The following is an 18,293-nucleotide window of genomic DNA, read 5'->3' on the forward strand; positions in this document are numbered from 1 at the left end:
GTTGCGTTGTTGTCGTATTTGAAGACCGAGGAAGAACTTCAGCTCTCCCATCATGGACATATGATATTGCTCTTGCATCATATATCCAAACTCTTCACTGTACTTCTGATTGGTGCAGCCGAAGATAATGTCATCCACATATATTTGGCATACAAACAGTTCACCATCATATGTCTTCGTGAAGAGAGTGGGGTCGAGTGAACCAGGTATGAAGCCTTTGCTCTTCAGGAAGTATTTGAGTGTGTCATACCAAGCCCGAGGGGCTTGTTTGAGGCCATACAGTGCCTTGTTGAGCTTGTATACCATGTCAGGATGTTTTGGATCTTCAAAGCCAGGCGGTTGTGCAACATACACTTCTTCTTCAATCTTGCCATTGAGAAAAGCGCTCTTCACATCCATTTGATATAGAAGTATGTTATGATGATTTGCATAGGCCAGCAGTATGCGTGTGGCTTCAAGTCGAGCCACATGAGCAAATGTTTCATCGAAGTCAATTCCTTCCACTTGAGTATATCCTTGAGCAACGAGACGAGCCTTGTTTCTGACAACTTGACCATGCTCATCTTGCTTGTTGCAGTATATCCATTTGGTGCCTATTATATTGTGCTTCCGAGGATCATGACGCTTAACCAGTTCCCATACATTATTCAGCTCAAACTGTTGAAGCTCTTCTTGCATAGCTTGAATCCATTCAGGTTCCATGAAGGCTTCTTCAACTTTCTTGGGTTCTATTATTGAGACAAATGCGAAGTGCCCATAGAAATTTGCTAGCTGTGTTGCCCTTGAACGAGTGAGCGGACCGGGTGCATTGATGTTATCAATTATTCTCTCAATATGCACTTCATTGGCAACACGAGGATGTACAGGGTGAAGATTTTGCTCTTGCTGATCATTGTCATTGTTAGTGGGATTGTCTTCAGGCTGAGCATTGTCTTCAGGTTGATCAGGTGCAGAGATGATAAGTTCCTCTTTAGGTTGAGCTTCAGAGGGTATGATTTCTCCAGTTCCCATTAGTTTGATTGATTCGTTGGATGGAACTTCATCTAGCACATTTGGCAGGTGCTCTCTTTGTGAACCGTTAGTCTCATCGAACCGCACATCTACTGTTTCAACCACTTTATAATGAAAGAGATTGAAGACTCTGTAGGAGTGCGAATCCTTTCCATATCCAAGCATAAAACCCTCATGTGCTTTTGGTGCAAATTTTGAAGTGTGATGTGGATCCTTGATCCAGCACCTGGCGCCAAATACTCTGAAGTAACTGACATTTGGCTTCTTGCCAGTAAGGAGCTCATAAGATGTCTTGTTCAGAAGCTTGTGAAGATAAACACGATTGATTGTATGGCATGCAGTGTCAATGGCTTCAGGCCAGAATTTTCTTGGAGTCTTGTATTCATCAAGCATCGTTCGGGCCATCTCAATGAGTGTTCTGTTCTTGTGTTCGACGACACCATTCTGCTGTGGCGTGTACGGAGCTGAGAATTCATGTGTGATGCCCAAAGTATCAAGATATATATCAAGGCCAGTGTTCTTGAATTCAGTGCCATTGTCACTTCTGATGTGCTTTATCTTGGCGCCATAGTTGTTCATTGCTCGATTGGTGAAGCGTCTGAAGACATCCTGCACCTCAGTCTTGTAGAGGATTATGTGCACCCAAGTATATCTAGAATAATCATCAAAAATGACAAAGCCATAGAGACAAGCAGTAGTAGTAAGAGTTGAGTAATGAGTGGGACCGAACAGATCCATGTGAAGCAGTTCGAAGGGTCGAGTTGTTGTCATGATTGTCTTCGAGGGATGTTTGGCCCTCGTCATCTTTCCTGCTTCACAGGCACCGCATAAGTGATCTTTCTTGAACTTGATGCCCTCGATGCCTATGACATGCTTCTTCTTTTCAAGGGTGTGGAGGTTTCTCATGCCAGCATGCCCTAGCCTCCGATGCCAGAGCCAGCATTCTGAAGCTTTTGCTAGAAGACATACGGCAAGCTGTGGTCCTGCTGAGAAATCTACCACGTACAAATCATCCTTCCTATACCCTTCAAACACTAGAGACTTGTCAGATTCCATTAGAACGAGGCAACGATATTTTCCAAACATTACGATCATATTTAAATCGCAAAGCATTGAGACAGACATTAAGTTGAAGCCAAGGGATTCAACAAGCATGACTTTATCCATGTGTTGATCCTTTGAGATTGCAACTCTACCTAAACCCAATACCTTACTTTTACTAGTGTCAGCAAATGTGATGTGACTCTTGTCGGATGGACGTAAGATTGAGTCCATAAGAAGGCTTCTTTTGCCAGTCATGTGATTGGTACACCCACTATCAATAATCCATTCTGAAGACGCTGGTGTCGTACCCTATAGTGCAGTTAGGGGGATAGGCTTCACGAAGAGAATTGTGAAGCAAAAACATTTGACGAACCAGTGGGTTATGAAAGCTTAGATCCAAATTAGGACTGATAGGGAGAGTAGCAAGCGATTCAGGAATGAAGTACATAGTAAGACCATTCGGGCATTTGATCTTGCGCCCTACAAGATGTTTAAGGTCCCCAGCAATAGCGTCAGACGATTTTGGTTTTCTGCTGGAGACCTTTCCCTACAAAAGAGAGTTTAAGCTTTCTTAGCCACCCACATCTTCAAGGGTGGCTTAGAAGCAATAAGTCTAAGTGCAGCGTCTGAGAACTTTGGCTTTGGAGTCCTAGCAAAAAGTCTTGCAGGCGGACAATAGTACTCATAAGAATAAGCAGAATAGTTCTTGGTCTTATGATCATGGTGGTTCGATGAGCCACGCTCATATTCATAGGCCTGAGTATGGTTTCCCTGCAAAACATTTGCGTTTGTGCGACTCAGGTGAGTCCTCTGTCTGTATGAAGCCTTTGGACCGTATGAAGCCTGTGGTCTGGGGTTTGTCTTCTTCACTTGTGGTGTCATGATGACATTCACAGGAAGATTCTCCAAACACTTTTTCAGCACCTAGATCTTCTTCATAGGTGGCCCATTCCTGCAGTTAGTACCAATATACCTGGCAAACACTTCACCATTCTGATTCTTAAACAGTTTATAGTTTGCATCAAAGGATTCATCAATGACAATGGGGTTGGCACACGTGAAGCCAGATAGAGTGGATGGTTCTGCTGAAAGTTCCTTTGCAGCAACCCACGTGGTTTTGGGGTACTGCTCAGGTTTCCGGTAAGAGCCATCAGCATTCATTTTCCTTACGAACCCAACACCCTCTTTCCTCGGGTTTCGGTTCAGGATCTGCTTTTTGAGGACATCACATAGTGTTTGATGCCCTTTAAGACTTTTGTACATCCCTGTTTCAAGCAATGTCTTCAACCAAGCATTCTCATCAGCAATAGCATTGGTATCCTTAGCAGAGGGGTTAGTTCCCACATCAATAGTTGAAGATATTGCAACAGTAGCAGCAGTAGAACATTCAGCAACAGAAGTAGCATTATCACGCTCAATGCATTTAAGACATGGTGGTTCAAATCCTTCCTGAGCGGAACTGATCTGTTCGGCGCGAAGTGACTCGTTTTCCTTTTGAAGATCTTCATGAGCCGCTCTCAATTTCTCAAGATCTTGCTTCCTTTGAAGATAATCATAGGAAAGCTTTTCATTAGTTGTTGAGAGCGTTTCATGACGACTTTCAAGTTCCTCATACTTAACGTGAAGATTTTTTATGTCTTCAATTAAGGACTCAAATCGAGTCATTTCAGCGTCTAACAGATCATCGTTTTTGTCTAACAGTTTTTGAATATGTTCCATAGCTTTCTGTTGCTCAGTTGCAATTTTAGCAAGTGTTTTGTAGCTGGGTTTTGAACCACAATCAGAGTCATCTTCACTAGATGTTTGATAGTGAGTAGTGTGTGTGTTTACCTTGGCACCGCGTGCCATGAAGCAGTAGGTAGGAGCGGAGTAGTCCTTGTCATTTGCATCGGTGTCGGTGATGAAGTCATTGTCTTCAGTGTTGAAGATGGACCTGGCAACGTATGCTGTAGCCAGACTTGCAACGCCAGAATCGGACTCCTCCTCAGACTCCACCTCCGCCTCCTCAGAAGCGGACTCCTCCTCTGAATCCATTTCCTTGCCAACAAATGCACGTGCCTTGCCAGATGAGCTCTTCTTGTGTGATGAAGACTTTGAGGAAGACTTGGAAGAAGACTTTGAGTATTTCTTCTTCTTCTTGTCGTCAGAGTCATATTCCTTGCTCTTCTTCTTCTTTTTGTTCTCATTGTCCCACTGCGGACACTCAGAGATGAAGTGGCCAGGTTTCTTGCACTTGTGACATGTTTTCTTCTTGTAGTCATGAGCAGAAACTTCATCATTCCTTGAGCTTGATCGTGAAGACTTTCTGAAACCTCTCTTCTTGGTGAATTTTTGGAACTTCTTCACAAGCATAGCAAGTTCCTTTCCAATGTCTTCAGGATCATCAGAACTGCTGTCAGATTCTTCTTCAGATGAGGAGACAGCTTTTCCCTTCAAGGCACGAGTTCGCCCATAGTTTGGACCGTAGATATCTCTTTTCTCAGAAAGCTGAAACTCATGTGTGTTGAGCCTCTCAAGTATGTCAGACGGATCGAGTGTCTTGAAATCAGGACGTTCTTGAATCATCAGGGCTAGGGTGTCAAACGAACTGTCAAGTGATCTCAGTAGTGTCTTGACGACTTCATGCTTGGTGATCTCAGTAGCGCCGAGGGCTTGAAGCTCATTTGTGATGTCAGTGAGTCGATCAAATATGAGCTGGACATTCTCATTGTCATTTCGCTTGAAGCGGTTGAAGAGGTTGTGAAGGACACTGATTCTCTGATCTCTCTGGGTTGAGATGCCTTCGTTGACCTTGGAGAGCCAGTCCCACACTAGATTAGACGTTTCCAACGCACTCACGCGGTCATACTGTCCTTTGGTCAGATGACCACAAATGATATTCTTGGCAGTAGAGTCCAGTTGAACGAACTTCTTGACGTCAGCAGCAGTGACACCTTCTCCAGCCTTGTGAACGCCGTTCTTGATGACATACCATAGGTCGACGTCAATGGCTTCAAGATGCATGCGCATCTTATTCTTCCAGTAGGGATATTCAGTTCCATCGAAGACGGGGCACGCAGCAGAAACTTTAATTATCCCTGCAGTCGACATAGCTAAAACTCTAGGTGGTTAAACCGAATCACACAGAACAAGGGAGTACCTTGCTCTGATACCAATTGAAAGTATGTTATATCGACTAGAGGGGGGTGAATAGGCGATTTTTATGAAAGTCTTCAAAACATGGAAGTTTCAAAGACAAACGATAGAAATAAACCTATTACCATGCAGCGGAAGGTAGACTACACTAGGCAAACCATAGTCAAGTATTCAACGAAGTGAAAGCACAATGACTAATAGCAGCAATGTAGTGCGGATCAGGTAGGAAGATATTATGAAGCCAAACAGAACACACGGTCACTCAGTGAAGATAAAAGATAGTGCAATCATACAATGACTTCACAAGGACCAACAATAAGTAAAGGGAAAGGAAGGATGAAACCAGTGACTCGTTGAAGACAATGATTTGTTGGACCAGTTCCAGTTGCTGTGACAACTGTACGTCTCGTTAGGGCGGCTAGGTATTTAAACCTGAGGACACACAGTCCCGGACACCCAGTCCTGAACACGCAGCTCAGGACACCCAGTCCTCACCGTATTCCCCTTGAGCTAAGGTCACACAGACCTCGCCCAATCACTCTGGTAAGTCTTCAAGGTAGACTCCCAAACCTTCACAGACTTCGTTCACCGGCAATCCATAATGTCTCTTGGATGCTTAGAACGCGACGCCTAACCGGCTGGAGGATTCACAGTCCTCAAGTGTAATAAGTCTTCAGATCACACAGGCAAGAAGACTTAAGTGATGCCTAACACTCTTTGGCTCTGGGTGGTTAGGGCTTTATCCTCGCAAGGAATTCTCTCTCAAAGGCTTCGAGGTGGGTTGCTCTCAAACGACAAAAGCCGTACTCTAACTCAGAGCAGCCAACCGTTTATGGTTGTAGGGGGTGGGCTATTTATAGCCACTAGGCAACCCGACCTGATTTGTCCGAAATGACCCTGGGTCACTAAGGAACTGACACGTGTTCCAACGGTCAGATTTCAAACTCACACGACAACTTTACTTGGGCTACAAGCAAAGCTGACTTGTCCGACTCTGGACAAGATTCGCTCTCATAGTCTTCACTCGAAGACATGGGTTTTGGTTAAGCATCACTTCAGTCATTCTGACTAGTTCTCTTGGACCCCACTTAACAGTGCGGTGGTTCCTATGACTCAACAGAGAAGAAAAAAGAACTACGAAAGATCTAAGTCTTCGAGCTCCATAGGCTTCATGCGATGTCTTCTCTTGTCATAGTCTTCAATGAGAATATCTTCATAAACCACCTTTGACATCAATGTCTTCATACATTTTTAGGGGTCATCTCTGGTAGGAAAACTGAATCAATGAGGGACTTCTACCTGTGTTATCCTGCAATTCTCACAAACACATTAGTCCCTCAACTAGGTTTGTCGTCAATACTCTAAAACCAACTAGGGATGGCACTAGACGCACTTACAAAATCCTTCCTGAGCGGGACTGATTTGTTGAGAGCGAAGTGACTCGTTTTCCTTTTGAAGATCTTCATGAATTGCTCTCAATTTCTCAAGTTCTTGCTTCCTTTGAAGATAATCATAGGAAAGCTTTTCATGAGTTGTTGAGAGCATTTCATGACGACTTTCAAGTTCCTCATACTTAACATGAGGATTTTTTATGTCTTCAATTAAGGACTGAGGTCAAGTCATTTCCGCGTCCAACAGGTCATCGCTTTTGTCTAACAGTTTTTGAATATGTTCCATAGCTTTCTGTTATTCAGTTGCAATTTTAGCAAGTGTTTTGTAGCTGGGTTTGGAATCACAATCAGGGTCATCTTCACTAGATGTTTGATAGTGAGCATTGCGTGAGTTTACCTTGGCACCACGTGCCATGAAGCAATAGGTGGGAGCGGAGTCGTCCTTGTCATCAGCGTGGGTGATGGAACCATTGTCTTCAGTGTTGAAGATGGACTTGGCAACGTAGGTTGTAGCCAGACTTGCGACGCCAGAGTCGGACTCCTCCTCAGACTCCACCTCCGCCTCCTCAGAAGCAGACTCCTCCTTTGAATCCATTTCCTTGCCAACAAACGCACGAGCCTTGCCAGATGAGCTCTTCTTGTGTGATGAAGACTTTGAGGAAGACTTGGAAGAAGACTTTGAGTATTTCTTCTTCTTCTTCTTGTCATCAGAATCATACTCCTTGCTCTTCTTCTTCTTCTTCTTCTTCTTCTTCTTCTTCTTCTTCTTCTTCTTCTTCTTCTTCTTCTTCTTCTTCTCATTGTCCCACTGCGGACACTCAAAGATGTAGTGACCAGGTTTCTTGCACTTGTGGCATGTTCTCTTCTTGTAGTCATGGGCAGAGGCTTCATCATTCATCACTAGATGTTTGATAGTGAGTAGTGCGTTTGTTTACCTTGGCACCGCGTGCCATGAAGCAGTAGGTAGGAGTGGAGTAGTCCTTGTCATTTGCATCGGTGTTGGTGATGAAGTCATTGTCTTCAGTGTTGAAGATGGACTTGGCGACGTATGCTGTAGCCAGACTTGCAATGCCAGAATCAGACTCCTCCTCAGACTCCACCTCTGCCTCCTCAGAAGCGGACTCCTCATCTGAATCCATTTCCTTGCCAACAAACGCACGTGCCTTGCCAGATGAGCTCTTCTTGCGTGATGAAGACTTTGAGGAAGACTTGGAAGAAGACTTTGTGTATTTCTTCTTTTTCTTGTCGTTAGAGTCATATTCCTTGCTCTTCTTCTTCTTTCTGTTCTCATTGTCCCACTGTGGACACTCAGAGATGAAGTGTCCAGTTTTCTTGCACTTGTGGCATGTTTTCTTCTTGTAGTCATGAGCAGAAGCTTCATCATTTCTTGAGCTTGATCGGGAAGACTTTCTGAAGCCTTTCTTCTTGGTGAATTTCTGGAACTTCTTCACAAGCATAGCAAGCTCCCTTCCAATGTCTTCAGTATCATGAGAACTGCAGTCAGATTCTTCTTTAGATGAGGAAACAACTTTTGCCTTCAAGGCGCGAGTTCGGCCATAGTTGGGACCGTAGATATCTCTTTTCTCAGAAAGCTGAAACTCATGTGTGTTGAGCCTTTCAAGTATGTCAGACAGATCGAGTGTCTTGAAGTCAGGGCGTTCTTGAATCATTAGGGCTAGGGTGTCAAATGAGATGTCAAGTGATCTCAGGAGCGTCTTGATGATTTCATGCTTGGTAATCTCGGTAGCGCCAAGAGCTTGAAGCTCATTTATGATGTAGTGAGGCGATCAAACGTGAGCTAAACATTCTCATTGTCATTTCTCTTGAAGCAGTTGAAGAGGTTGCGAAGGACACTGATCCTTTGATCTCTCTGGGTTGAGACGCCTTCGTTGACCTTGGAGAGCCAGTCCCATACTAGCTTCGATGTTTCCAGAGCACTCACACGGCCATATTGTCCTTTGGGCAGATGACCATAGATGATGTTCTTGGCAGTAGAATCCAGTTGAACGAACTTCTTAACATCAGCAGGGGTGACACCTTCACCAGTCTTGGGAACGCCATTCTTGACGACATGCCAGAGGTCGACATCAATGGCTTCAAGATGCATGCGCATCTTATTCTTCCAGTAGGGATATTCAATTCCATCGAAGACGGGGCACGCAGCGGAGACTTTGATTATCCCTGCGTCGACATAGCTAAAACTCTAGGTGGTTAAACCGAATAACACAAAACAAGGGAGTACCTTGCTCTGATACCAATTGAAAGTGCTAGTTATCGACTAGAGGGGCGTGAATAGGCGATTTTTATGAAAGTCTTCAAAACATGAAAGTTTCGAAGACAAACGATAGAAATGAACCTATTATCATGCAGCGGAAGGTAGACTACACTAGGCAAGCCATAGTCAAGTATTCCATTAAGTGAAAGCACAAAGACTAATAGCAGCTAGGCAGTATGGATCAGGATGGAAGATAGTATGAAGCCAATCAGAACAAACAGTCACACAGTGAAGATAAACAGATGATGCAAACAGACAATGACTTCACAAGTACCAACTGTAAATAAAGGGAAGGGATGGATAGAACCAGTTGCTTGTTGAAGACAATGATTTGTTGGACCAGCTCCAGTTGCTGTGACAACTGTACGTCTGGTTAGGGAGGCTAAGATTTAACTCAGAAGACCTTGTCTTCACCTTATTCCCCTTGAGCTAAGGACACCTAGTCCTCGCCCAATCACTCAGGTAAGTCTTCAAGGTAGACTTCCAAACCTTCACAGACTTCGTTCACCGGCGATCCACAATGACTCTTGAATGCTCAGAACACGACGCCTAACCAACTGGAGGATTCACAGTCCTCAAGTGTAACAAGTCTTCAGATCACACAGACATGAAGACTTCAGTGATGCCTAACACTCTTTGGCTCTGAGTGTTTAGGGCTTTGTCCTCGCAAGGATTTCTCTGTCTCAAAGGCTTCGAGGTGGGTTGCTCTCAAACAACAAAAGCCGTGCACTAACTCTGAGCAGCCAACCAATTTATGGTGTAGGGGTGGGCTATTTATAGCCACTAGGCAACCCGACCTGATTTGTCCGAAATGACCCTCGGTCACTAAGGAACTGACACGTGTTCCAACAGTCAGATTTCAAACACACGCGACAACTTTACTTGGGCTACAAGTAAAGCTGACTTATCCAACTCTGGATAAGTTTTGCTCTCATTGTCTTCGCTCGAAGACATAGGATTGTGGTTAAGCATCACTTCAGTCACTCTGACTTTGTTCACTGGGACCCCACTTAACAGTACAGTGGTTCCTATGACTCAACAAAGAAGAAAAGGAAACAACGAAACAACTAAGTCTTCGCGCTCCATAGTCTTCACGCGATGTCTTCTCTTGTCATAGTCTTCAATATGAATATCTTCACATACCATCTTTGTCTTTAATGTCTTCATACATTTTTAGGGGTCATCTCCGGTAGGTAAACCGAATCAATGAGGGACTACTACCTGTGTTGTCCTGCAATTCTCACAAACACATTAGTTCCTCAACCAGGTTTGTCGTTAATACTCCAAAACCAACTAGGGGTGGCACTAAATGCACTTACACTGGTCATCGGCCTCAACAAGTGGTGCGAGTTTTGAGTCCAGGCGTAGATGTTCAAGGGGCACATGGTACTCGGGCGCGGCTGGGAGGACTACTGCCGTCTGCACAACATCGTCCCAGGTAACCTCCTAGTCTTCAGGCTCTCCGTGCTAGGGTTGAAGGTGCAGATCTTCAACGCCAACACCTCGAACATCTGCATGGTCCGGTGCTCCAAGCACAACTGCGTCAGGGACATCATGCATGCCATGTAGTTTGTCTGTCAAGTCTGAACTGAAGTGTCAACACCCTGGGTCCAGCAGGGGCATAGAATGCCCTGCTGTTTTAAACTTATGCCTAGAAGTACTTATGATCTGCCTGTTCTACTATGATCTGATCATAATGTGTCCTACTGTGAACATATGTTTTGCTTTGTTCTTGCCATTCTTCTGCTGCTGTTGATGTTTTTTGCTTTGTTCTTGCTATTCTTCTGTTGATGTTGATGTTTTTTTTGCTTTGTTCTTGTTGTTCTTCTGCTGCTGTTGGTGTTTTTTGCTTTGTTCTTGCTATTCTTTTACTGCGGCTGATCGTAGTGTGTTGTGTGTTGCAAGTTGCAAAATGGGTGGTAAGTCCACCATATTTGAAAGGGGTGAGCAGACCTAGTACTTGCACACAGCCAAACAGCCGTGCTTTGCACCTGCTCATCCAAAAGTACAAACACATGCAACCAAACAACATGCACCCATCTGGCCTTGATGCAATGTAAGCAACCAATCAACATGCAGATGTTGGGTTTTGCTTGCATATGCTCAGCCAGGCCCAACTGTTTCTTAGGCTCTTATGGTGTTTTCTTCTCTGAGACAACGATTTGCTTTGTAGATTGTGATCGCCAGCATCTCCTGGTCTACATTGATGATTTTTCAGCTGCTACTTCTACAAGTTCATGAGTTTAATTTGTGGCCGGTAGATTCAGGATGGAAGAAGACTTTGATATCCTCAAGATTTTTAAATGTAATTTTATTTTCTATAAGGGCGTGTTTGTAAGGATATTTGATACTTTGTATATGACCTTAGGTTTTCCGAAAACAACACATTGGTATATTGTTTTCGCAATCTAAAGCAGCATCAAAATTTAATTTAAAAGCCTCTCAAACAAAATTTAATTTAAAAGAAAAAATAGCCATAGGCCGGTGGCAGTTGGCACCAATGGGGGAGTCGGGTGGCAGCACGCCGCCACGCAAAGGCACAGCACAGCTAAACCCTCAACAAAAACGCGAAGCGGGGGGCAGAGGATAGGGAAGAAACCCTTGCCCAGCTCCAGCCTGAGAGGAAGACCTCGCCCCCCTCTCCCCCCTCCCCTCCCCCTCTCACCTAATCCGCGGCAGCCAAATGGCGCTCACCTCCCAGAGCCTCTTCTTCACCCCGTCGCCCGCCGGGCCTTCCCGGCGAGGCCGGGGGCGCCCCGTCACCATGTCCGCCGCCGCATCGCACAACTCGCAGCCCCGAAACAACCCCTTCGCCGTCTCATCCTCCGCCCCCAAATCCGAATCCAAGACCTCCAAAACCGACCTTGCCCTTGGCTCCGCCATCGCCGCCGCCGCCTCCGGCGCTTTCCTCCTCGCCTCCTCTGGCGGCTTTGGGGGCGGCCCCGGGGGCCCCCTCGGCGGGGGAGGCGGATGGGGCGGTGGCGGCGGTGGTGCCGGTGGTGGCGGCGGCGGCGGGGGCTTCTGGTCGCGGATCTTCTCCGCCGGCGCGGCGAATGCCGACGACAAGTCGTCGCCCGACTGGGACCCGCATGGCCTCCCGGCCAACATCACGGTGCCGCTCTCGAAGCTGAGCGGGCTGAAGAGATACAAGTTGTCGGAGCTCAAGTTCTTCGACCGTGCCGCGCCTGGCGGAGGTGGCGCCACGGATGCCGGGCCAGAGGACTCCTTCTTCGAGATGGTTACCCTGCAGCCAGGCGGCGTGTACACCAAGTCGCAGCTTCTGAAGGAGCTCGAGACGCTAGTCTCCTGCGGCATGTTCGAGCGGGTTGACCTAGAAGGGAAGGCCAAACCTGACGGCACCCTTGGCCTCACCGTCTCCTTCACAGAGAGCGTCTGGAGTGCAGCCAAGCAGTTCAAGTGCATCAATGTTGGGCTTATGGCTCAGTCGGGCCAGGCTGACTTCGATCAGGACATGACTGAGAGGGAGAAGATGGACTACCTTCGGAAGCAGGAACGTGATTACCAGCAGCGTGTCCGCGGCGCCATGCCGTGCATTTTGCCAGAGTCCGTCCGAGGGGAGGTTCTGGCAATGATGAAAAAACAGGAGAAGGTGAGTGCCAGGATGCTGCAGAAGATCAGGGACCATGTTCAGAAATGGTACCACAATGAGGGCTTTGTATGCGCACAAGTGGTGAACTTTGGAAATCTTAACACCAGTGAGGTTGTGTGTGAGGTCGTCGAGGGGGACATAACCAAAGTGGAGTACCAGTTCCAGGATAAGCTAGGGAATTTTGTGGAAGGGAATACCCAAATTCCTATCATTGACCGGGAGCTGCCCCAGCAGGTATACCGCACACCACTAGCGTCTAAAACAAACACAGGAGGACAGTTTTATTAGCAGTACTATGATGTTGTACAGTCAATTAAGATGTTAAAGTTTAGCATCTAGTGATATCTGTGGCATTTCATTTTGAATAGTGGAGTAAATTTAGCTTCTGTGATGTTTCTGACATTTTATTTTGACCAATGCACTATGTTGTGACTTGTCAGTCGTTTTAGCAAGGTTTATGTGTAGTAGTAGTTCCAATATCCTGTCGAATTAGGATGGCATTGGGTTCTCTTGACAGTTGGGTGCCCTAGCAGGTATACTGAGTACCACTAGCTTATGAAACAAACATGGGAGTTTTATTAGCACTACTATGTTCCAATATCCTGTTGAACTAGGATGTCCTTGGGTTATCTTGACAGTTGGAAACTTTCTTTTAGTGCTTCTGTGTAATTTTGTTAATGTGCTGTTTAGCTACAAGAGTAGCAGCCAAGACCATACCCTTTCATGATGCATGGTTTGATGATTGTAGTATGACAGACCACTTTTTGCTTCATACTTACTGCTACTGTTAGTATGGTCTCCTTGTGCATGCCTTCAATAAAGATGAGTGTTTTCTTGTGCTGACTGATATTGAATTTGATCACGATTCTCAGATGCTCATTTTGCTGCTATCATTGTTTTCCAATGGATTATCTGTTATTATTTCTGGGACTTCAGCATTTAACTTGTACTTCTACTGCTCTTACAGCTTCGACCTGGTCATATCTTTAATATTGGAGCAGGAAAGCAAGCCCTGAAGAATATAAATTCGCTCGCTTTATTCTCCAATATAGAAGTGAATCCACGTCCTGATGAGACAAAAGAAGGTGGTATTGTAGTTGAAATTAAGCTTAAGGAACTAGAACCAAAGTCTGCTGAAGTAAGCACAGAGTGGAGTATTGTACCTGGACGTCAAGGCAGGCCCACCCTGGTAATATACCTACTGATTTTGCAGCTTTCTGTTCTCTGCGAATTCTTCATTTAAAATACATGACTAATGAGTAAACTACAGAACATTGCAATCCTGTTATGCGCCAGTGTATCTGATAAAAAAATTCTTTTAGGCATCCATTCAACCTGGAGGAACTGTGTCATTTGAACACCGCAACATCTATGGTCTTAACAGATCCATTGTTGGTTCCGTTACATCCAGTAACCTGCTCAACCCTCAGGTTAGTTGGTGATGTGTTATCCTTTTCTTGTGGTTTTTGATTGTTTGCTTATAATTACTGTTAGATAATTCATTGAGGAATATTTTTTGGCAAGGACTCGCAGGATAATTTAAGCATGTTCCTATATTTATCTGTTTTCTTTATCACGATAACATCTAGGGAGTGTACATCTGTACATGTCTACACTTTTTCCTGTGAAATCCTTAAAACAAAATTTAACTTTAATTGCCTGCTACGATATAAAAGAAAAGAATAGTCCATGTTGTAACTGTTAGATAAAGTGCAACCCTGTGCAAGACACACATACATGTCTGCTAATTCATTGAGGAATCTTTTTTGGCATAGACTCGCAGGATAAGTTAAGCATGTTCCGATATTTACCTGTTTTCTTTATCACGCTACCATCTCGGAAGTGTACATCTGTACATGTCTACACTTTTGTCTGCAAAATCCTTAAACAGAATTTAACTTCAATTGCCATGTTGTAACTGTTAGATAAAGTGCAGCCCTGTGTAAGACACACAATACATGTCTGCTAACGTGCTAGCACCATCAACAAGAATTGATTCGTTTCGTTCTGGCCATGTATTTGTCAGTTGTTAGATAACCTAATATGGATCTAGCATTCCTTCCTGAGAAGTTTTATCAATTCTGAATTTTGTTTTTCCACATGTATGTGCTTATCCATGTGTTTTGTGGGTCCTTAGGATGATCTTTCATTCAAGCTTGAATATGTCCATCCGTATTTGGACGGCGTGGATGACCGTAATAAGAACCGCACCTTCAAAACTAGCTGCTTCAACACCAGGAAATTGAGTCCTGTCTTTGTTGCTGGCCCCAATATGGATGAAGCTCCACCTGTGTGGGTTGACCGAGTTGGATTTAAAGCCAACATAACAGAGGTTTGCACAAATTGATATCACCTTGTACTTCTTTTGTTTTTCATAAACTACTATTCAAGAAATGTCTCTAACATGAGGAAAATACACTTATGGATTTCAGAGCTTCACAAGGCAGAGCAAATTCACATATGGCCTCGTGGTGGAAGAAATCACAACACGTGATGAAACCAACAGTATCTGTACACATGGTTCTCGGGCAATGCCTAGTGGCGGCTTGAGCATGGATGGACCTCCCACAACCCTCAGTGGTACTGGTGTAGATCGAATGGCATTTCTACAAGCAAATATTACTCGAGACAATACAGAATTTGTAAACGGTGCAGTCATTGGCGACAGATGTATTTTCCAGGTATGCTGACCTGCAGCCTTATGTTTCTTAAAACACAAAGCAAACAGTCTGTAGTTTATTTGTTAAATGTTTTGTTAGCTCTGCAAGCCTGTGAACTTGTCTCTGTTACTGTCTAATACCATCATGTGCTCGTAGAAAATTTTCCATGGCGATATATTCTTATGAGAATTTTCTTGTTAACTGCAGTTGGATCAAGGTCTTGGCATCGGAAGCAAAAGCCCACTCTTCAACCGTCATCAGCTTACATTGACAAAGTTCATTAATTTAAATAATCAAGAGAAAGGTGTTGGCAAGCCGCTGCCAGCTGTGTTGGTTCTTCATGGTCATTATGCAGGTTGTGTAGGAGATCTGCCAAGCTATGATGCATTTACACTTGGAGGGCCTTACTCAGTTAGGGGCTACGGTATGGGTGAACTGGGTGCATCTAGGAATGTTCTGGAGGTGAGTATTACTACAGAACCTTGGAATTTAGTCTGATGCATCATTTTTCACATCAATAATGTTGTGTTTTGTGAGTTACTGCTTTTCTTTTGATTTATTTCATTAGATTGGACAAGTTGAAATAATTGACATGTGTCATCACATAATTTAGTGTAAGATATGTTGGTCATTGCTTTGTTGGCAACTCATGTTTATTTGCCTCTTAATCCACACAGGTTGCTGGTGAGGTGCGCATACCCGTGAAGAACACATATGTTTATGGATTTGCTGAGCATGGCACCGACCTTGGGAGTTCCAAGGATGTGAAAGGGAACCCTACTGAGTTCTTCCGACGCGTTGGCCATGGATCTTCTTATGGTGTTGGCGTCAAGCTTGGTTTGGTAAGAGGAGAGTACATCGTAGATCACAATACTGGGGCTGGAACCGTCTTCTTCAGATTTGGCGAGAGATTCTGAGTGCATTTCATTAAGCACACATCTTCAAGACGGGATGTTTAATGCATAATTGAGGCGTTGAGTCTCGAAGTGGCTATGCATGTGGGTGTGAGCGGGCAGGTGGCTTGTGTTCTGCTGAATAATGAAGTTTTGTTCCTTTGGTGAGGAAGAGAGATAAGTTAGTGTCAGGGTGAGTTGTTTGCTTGTAGTAGGAAGTAAGATTTGTTTTGCAGAGCTTGAAGCTGGTTGAATAGATGAAAGCTGAGCTCCTAGTGTTACCAAGGAATATGTTTTGGCAAGGCTTTGTGTCATGGTCAATTTGTTTCCATGTAACACTTTGTTGTTCAGTCGGTTAGCTTAATTGACAATGCAGTGTTGCGCCTTTCACGTATTTATTATACGATGTAGCTAACTTATGGTGGGTGGTAACTCACCTGTTCATCTTTTAATCGTTTCTAATATGTGTTCAACCAATATGAGGGTTTCTTGTTTGTATATCGGTGCTGTTTGCAGTTCGAAGTATAGGTTGATTAGTTTCCTAATAATTTAGAGAAACTATCCCTGTGTCCCAAATTAAGGGTCTGTTCGGCAATCCATCAGCTCCTCAAAATACGCGGAGCTGGGGAGCATTGTTTTGCCTGCCCTGAAATTTCTAAGCTCCGGGAGCTGAGGGACACCGAACGGCCCCAAGTGTCGAAATTTCTAAGCTCCGGGAGCTGAGGGACACCGAACGGCCCCAAGTGTCTTGGTTTTAGGACCCTTATTTTGTCTGAAGTGTCTTGACTTTAGGATTTGGGCGGAGGAAGTACTCTCTTCATTCCATAATGTAGTGCTTCCTTTATTCTTGTGCTTTAATTTTGATCGTAAATTTAATTATCAAGACTAATTGTAACGGGAGTAAAAACTATATCAGTGAATTCGTATTCGAAAGAAGTTTTCAGTTATATTATAATTTTTTCTCCCGTCGCAGTTGGTCTTGTTGGTTAAATTTATGATCAAAATTGAACCTCGAAAAATGCAGGCGTACTATATTTTAAAATGGAGGGAGTACTACAAACCGACAGCTGTTCAGTGTCCTAAAACAGCGTAATATAATTTTCAGTTATATTATACGAGCTCCTGCTCTACTCGTCCAGGACCAAGGCCTGGAGCACGAGGCTGGCCCCGCTCGACCCCCGCACCGACCAGAACTACGTGTGGAGCCACAGGACGGACAAGGTGATCGCCGTCGGGGCAGACTCGCTGGGCTGGGTGGACCTCTGGTGGGGCATCGTGGTGTGCAACCTCGCCGACGACGACGAGGGCTTCACCACGCGCTTCGTCCCGCTGCCCGGTCCGACGCCCGGCAACGAGCATCGCTTCGCGGCGTGCTCCGCTCGGTCGCTACGGGACGTCGTCTGCGTCGGCGACCTGCTCAAGTTTGTGGAGATACATTTTCATGGAGACGAAGACGGCGACGAGGAGGACGATGGCGTGACCTTGGAGGGTAGACGTGTCGACTTCGGCTGGAAGGCGACTGCTTGGAATATGATGCTTTCTTCAGGGGACTGGCATGCCGGCTGTACCGTGGACACCGACGACATCCCGTTAAGTGATGAAATGCACTCCTTTTTACAGCATAAGCTGCCGGAAGTCAAGGCAGAAAAGCTATCCTGGAGCAACCTTATTTGGTATGGCCCCACCCTGAGCATGGACGACGATGTTCTTTACATGATATTCAGGCGAATCATGTATCCTGGACACGACGAGGAATGGCAGGTTGCGGTTGACATGAAAAATAGTGCACTCGAAATCGTCTCTTTTACTGCCGAAGAGAAGCACTTTTGCGACCCGACCTATCGCCCAATTGATTTGTCCAAGAATCAGCCAATGTCGAATCATCACAATGTTGAACCCCAGGCGTAATGGGGTTAGTCTTCATCTGGATGTTTTAAGACACTTTGGTACTATGTAAAGTGTTGCACAAGTTTTCTCTGTTACTCTTGTTATTATACTTTTCTAGCGGGGTAAATGATTTGCCTTTTTCCATCATCTATTAAAAAGAAGTGTTTACGGGTGGCGAAATATTTTGGAATTGCGTTGGTTCCAATTATCTATGAAACAAAACAAGCATAACTCTATAAGACATTCACTTTCGGAAATCATAATGAACGAACGTTCTCGTTCTCTGGGAATGTTCTTGGCGCGACACATCGTGGTGTGTCGATCCACGACATGGTGACCCCTATGGCGCAAACCATTTGCTTCATTTTCCCCTCGCGCGACAGCTCA

The 18,293-nt window shown here is 44.8% G+C and overlaps 1 protein-coding gene across 1 annotated transcript; it reads left to right on the forward strand.

Annotated features, from left to right (window-relative positions):
- Positions 1-11,462: 11,462 nt before the first annotated feature.
- LOC119285257 (protein TOC75, chloroplastic-like) lies at positions 11,463-16,468 on the forward strand. Its single transcript, XM_037564497.1, has 7 exons — positions 11,463-12,700; positions 13,434-13,655; positions 13,789-13,896; positions 14,604-14,798; positions 14,899-15,147; positions 15,334-15,588; positions 15,804-16,468. Exons 1-7 carry the CDS (start codon positions 11,540-11,542, stop codon positions 16,041-16,043), a joined length of 2,430 nt encoding a protein of 809 aa, XP_037420394.1. The 5' UTR covers positions 11,463-11,539; the 3' UTR covers positions 16,044-16,468.
- The last annotated feature ends 1,825 nt before the right edge of the window (positions 16,469-18,293 follow it).

Source organism: Triticum dicoccoides, chromosome 4A (genome assembly GCF_002162155.2).
Source record: "Triticum dicoccoides isolate Atlit2015 ecotype Zavitan chromosome 4A, WEW_v2.0, whole genome shotgun sequence".
NCBI lineage: Eukaryota > Viridiplantae > Streptophyta > Magnoliopsida > Poales > Poaceae > Triticum > Triticum dicoccoides.

Excerpts from the sequence above, each read along its gene's own strand:
- LOC119285257 (XM_037564497.1), top strand. The coding sequence starts at position 11,540 with ATGGCGCTCACCTCCCAGAGCCTCTTCTTCACCCCGTCGCCCGCCGGG. Across the intron at positions 12,701-13,433 it reads ACCGGGAGCTGCCCCAGCAG|CTTCGACCTGGTCATATCTT; the intron begins GTATACCGCACA and ends CTGCTCTTACAG. Across the intron at positions 15,589-15,803 it reads CATCTAGGAATGTTCTGGAG|GTTGCTGGTGAGGTGCGCAT; the intron begins GTGAGTATTACT and ends TAATCCACACAG.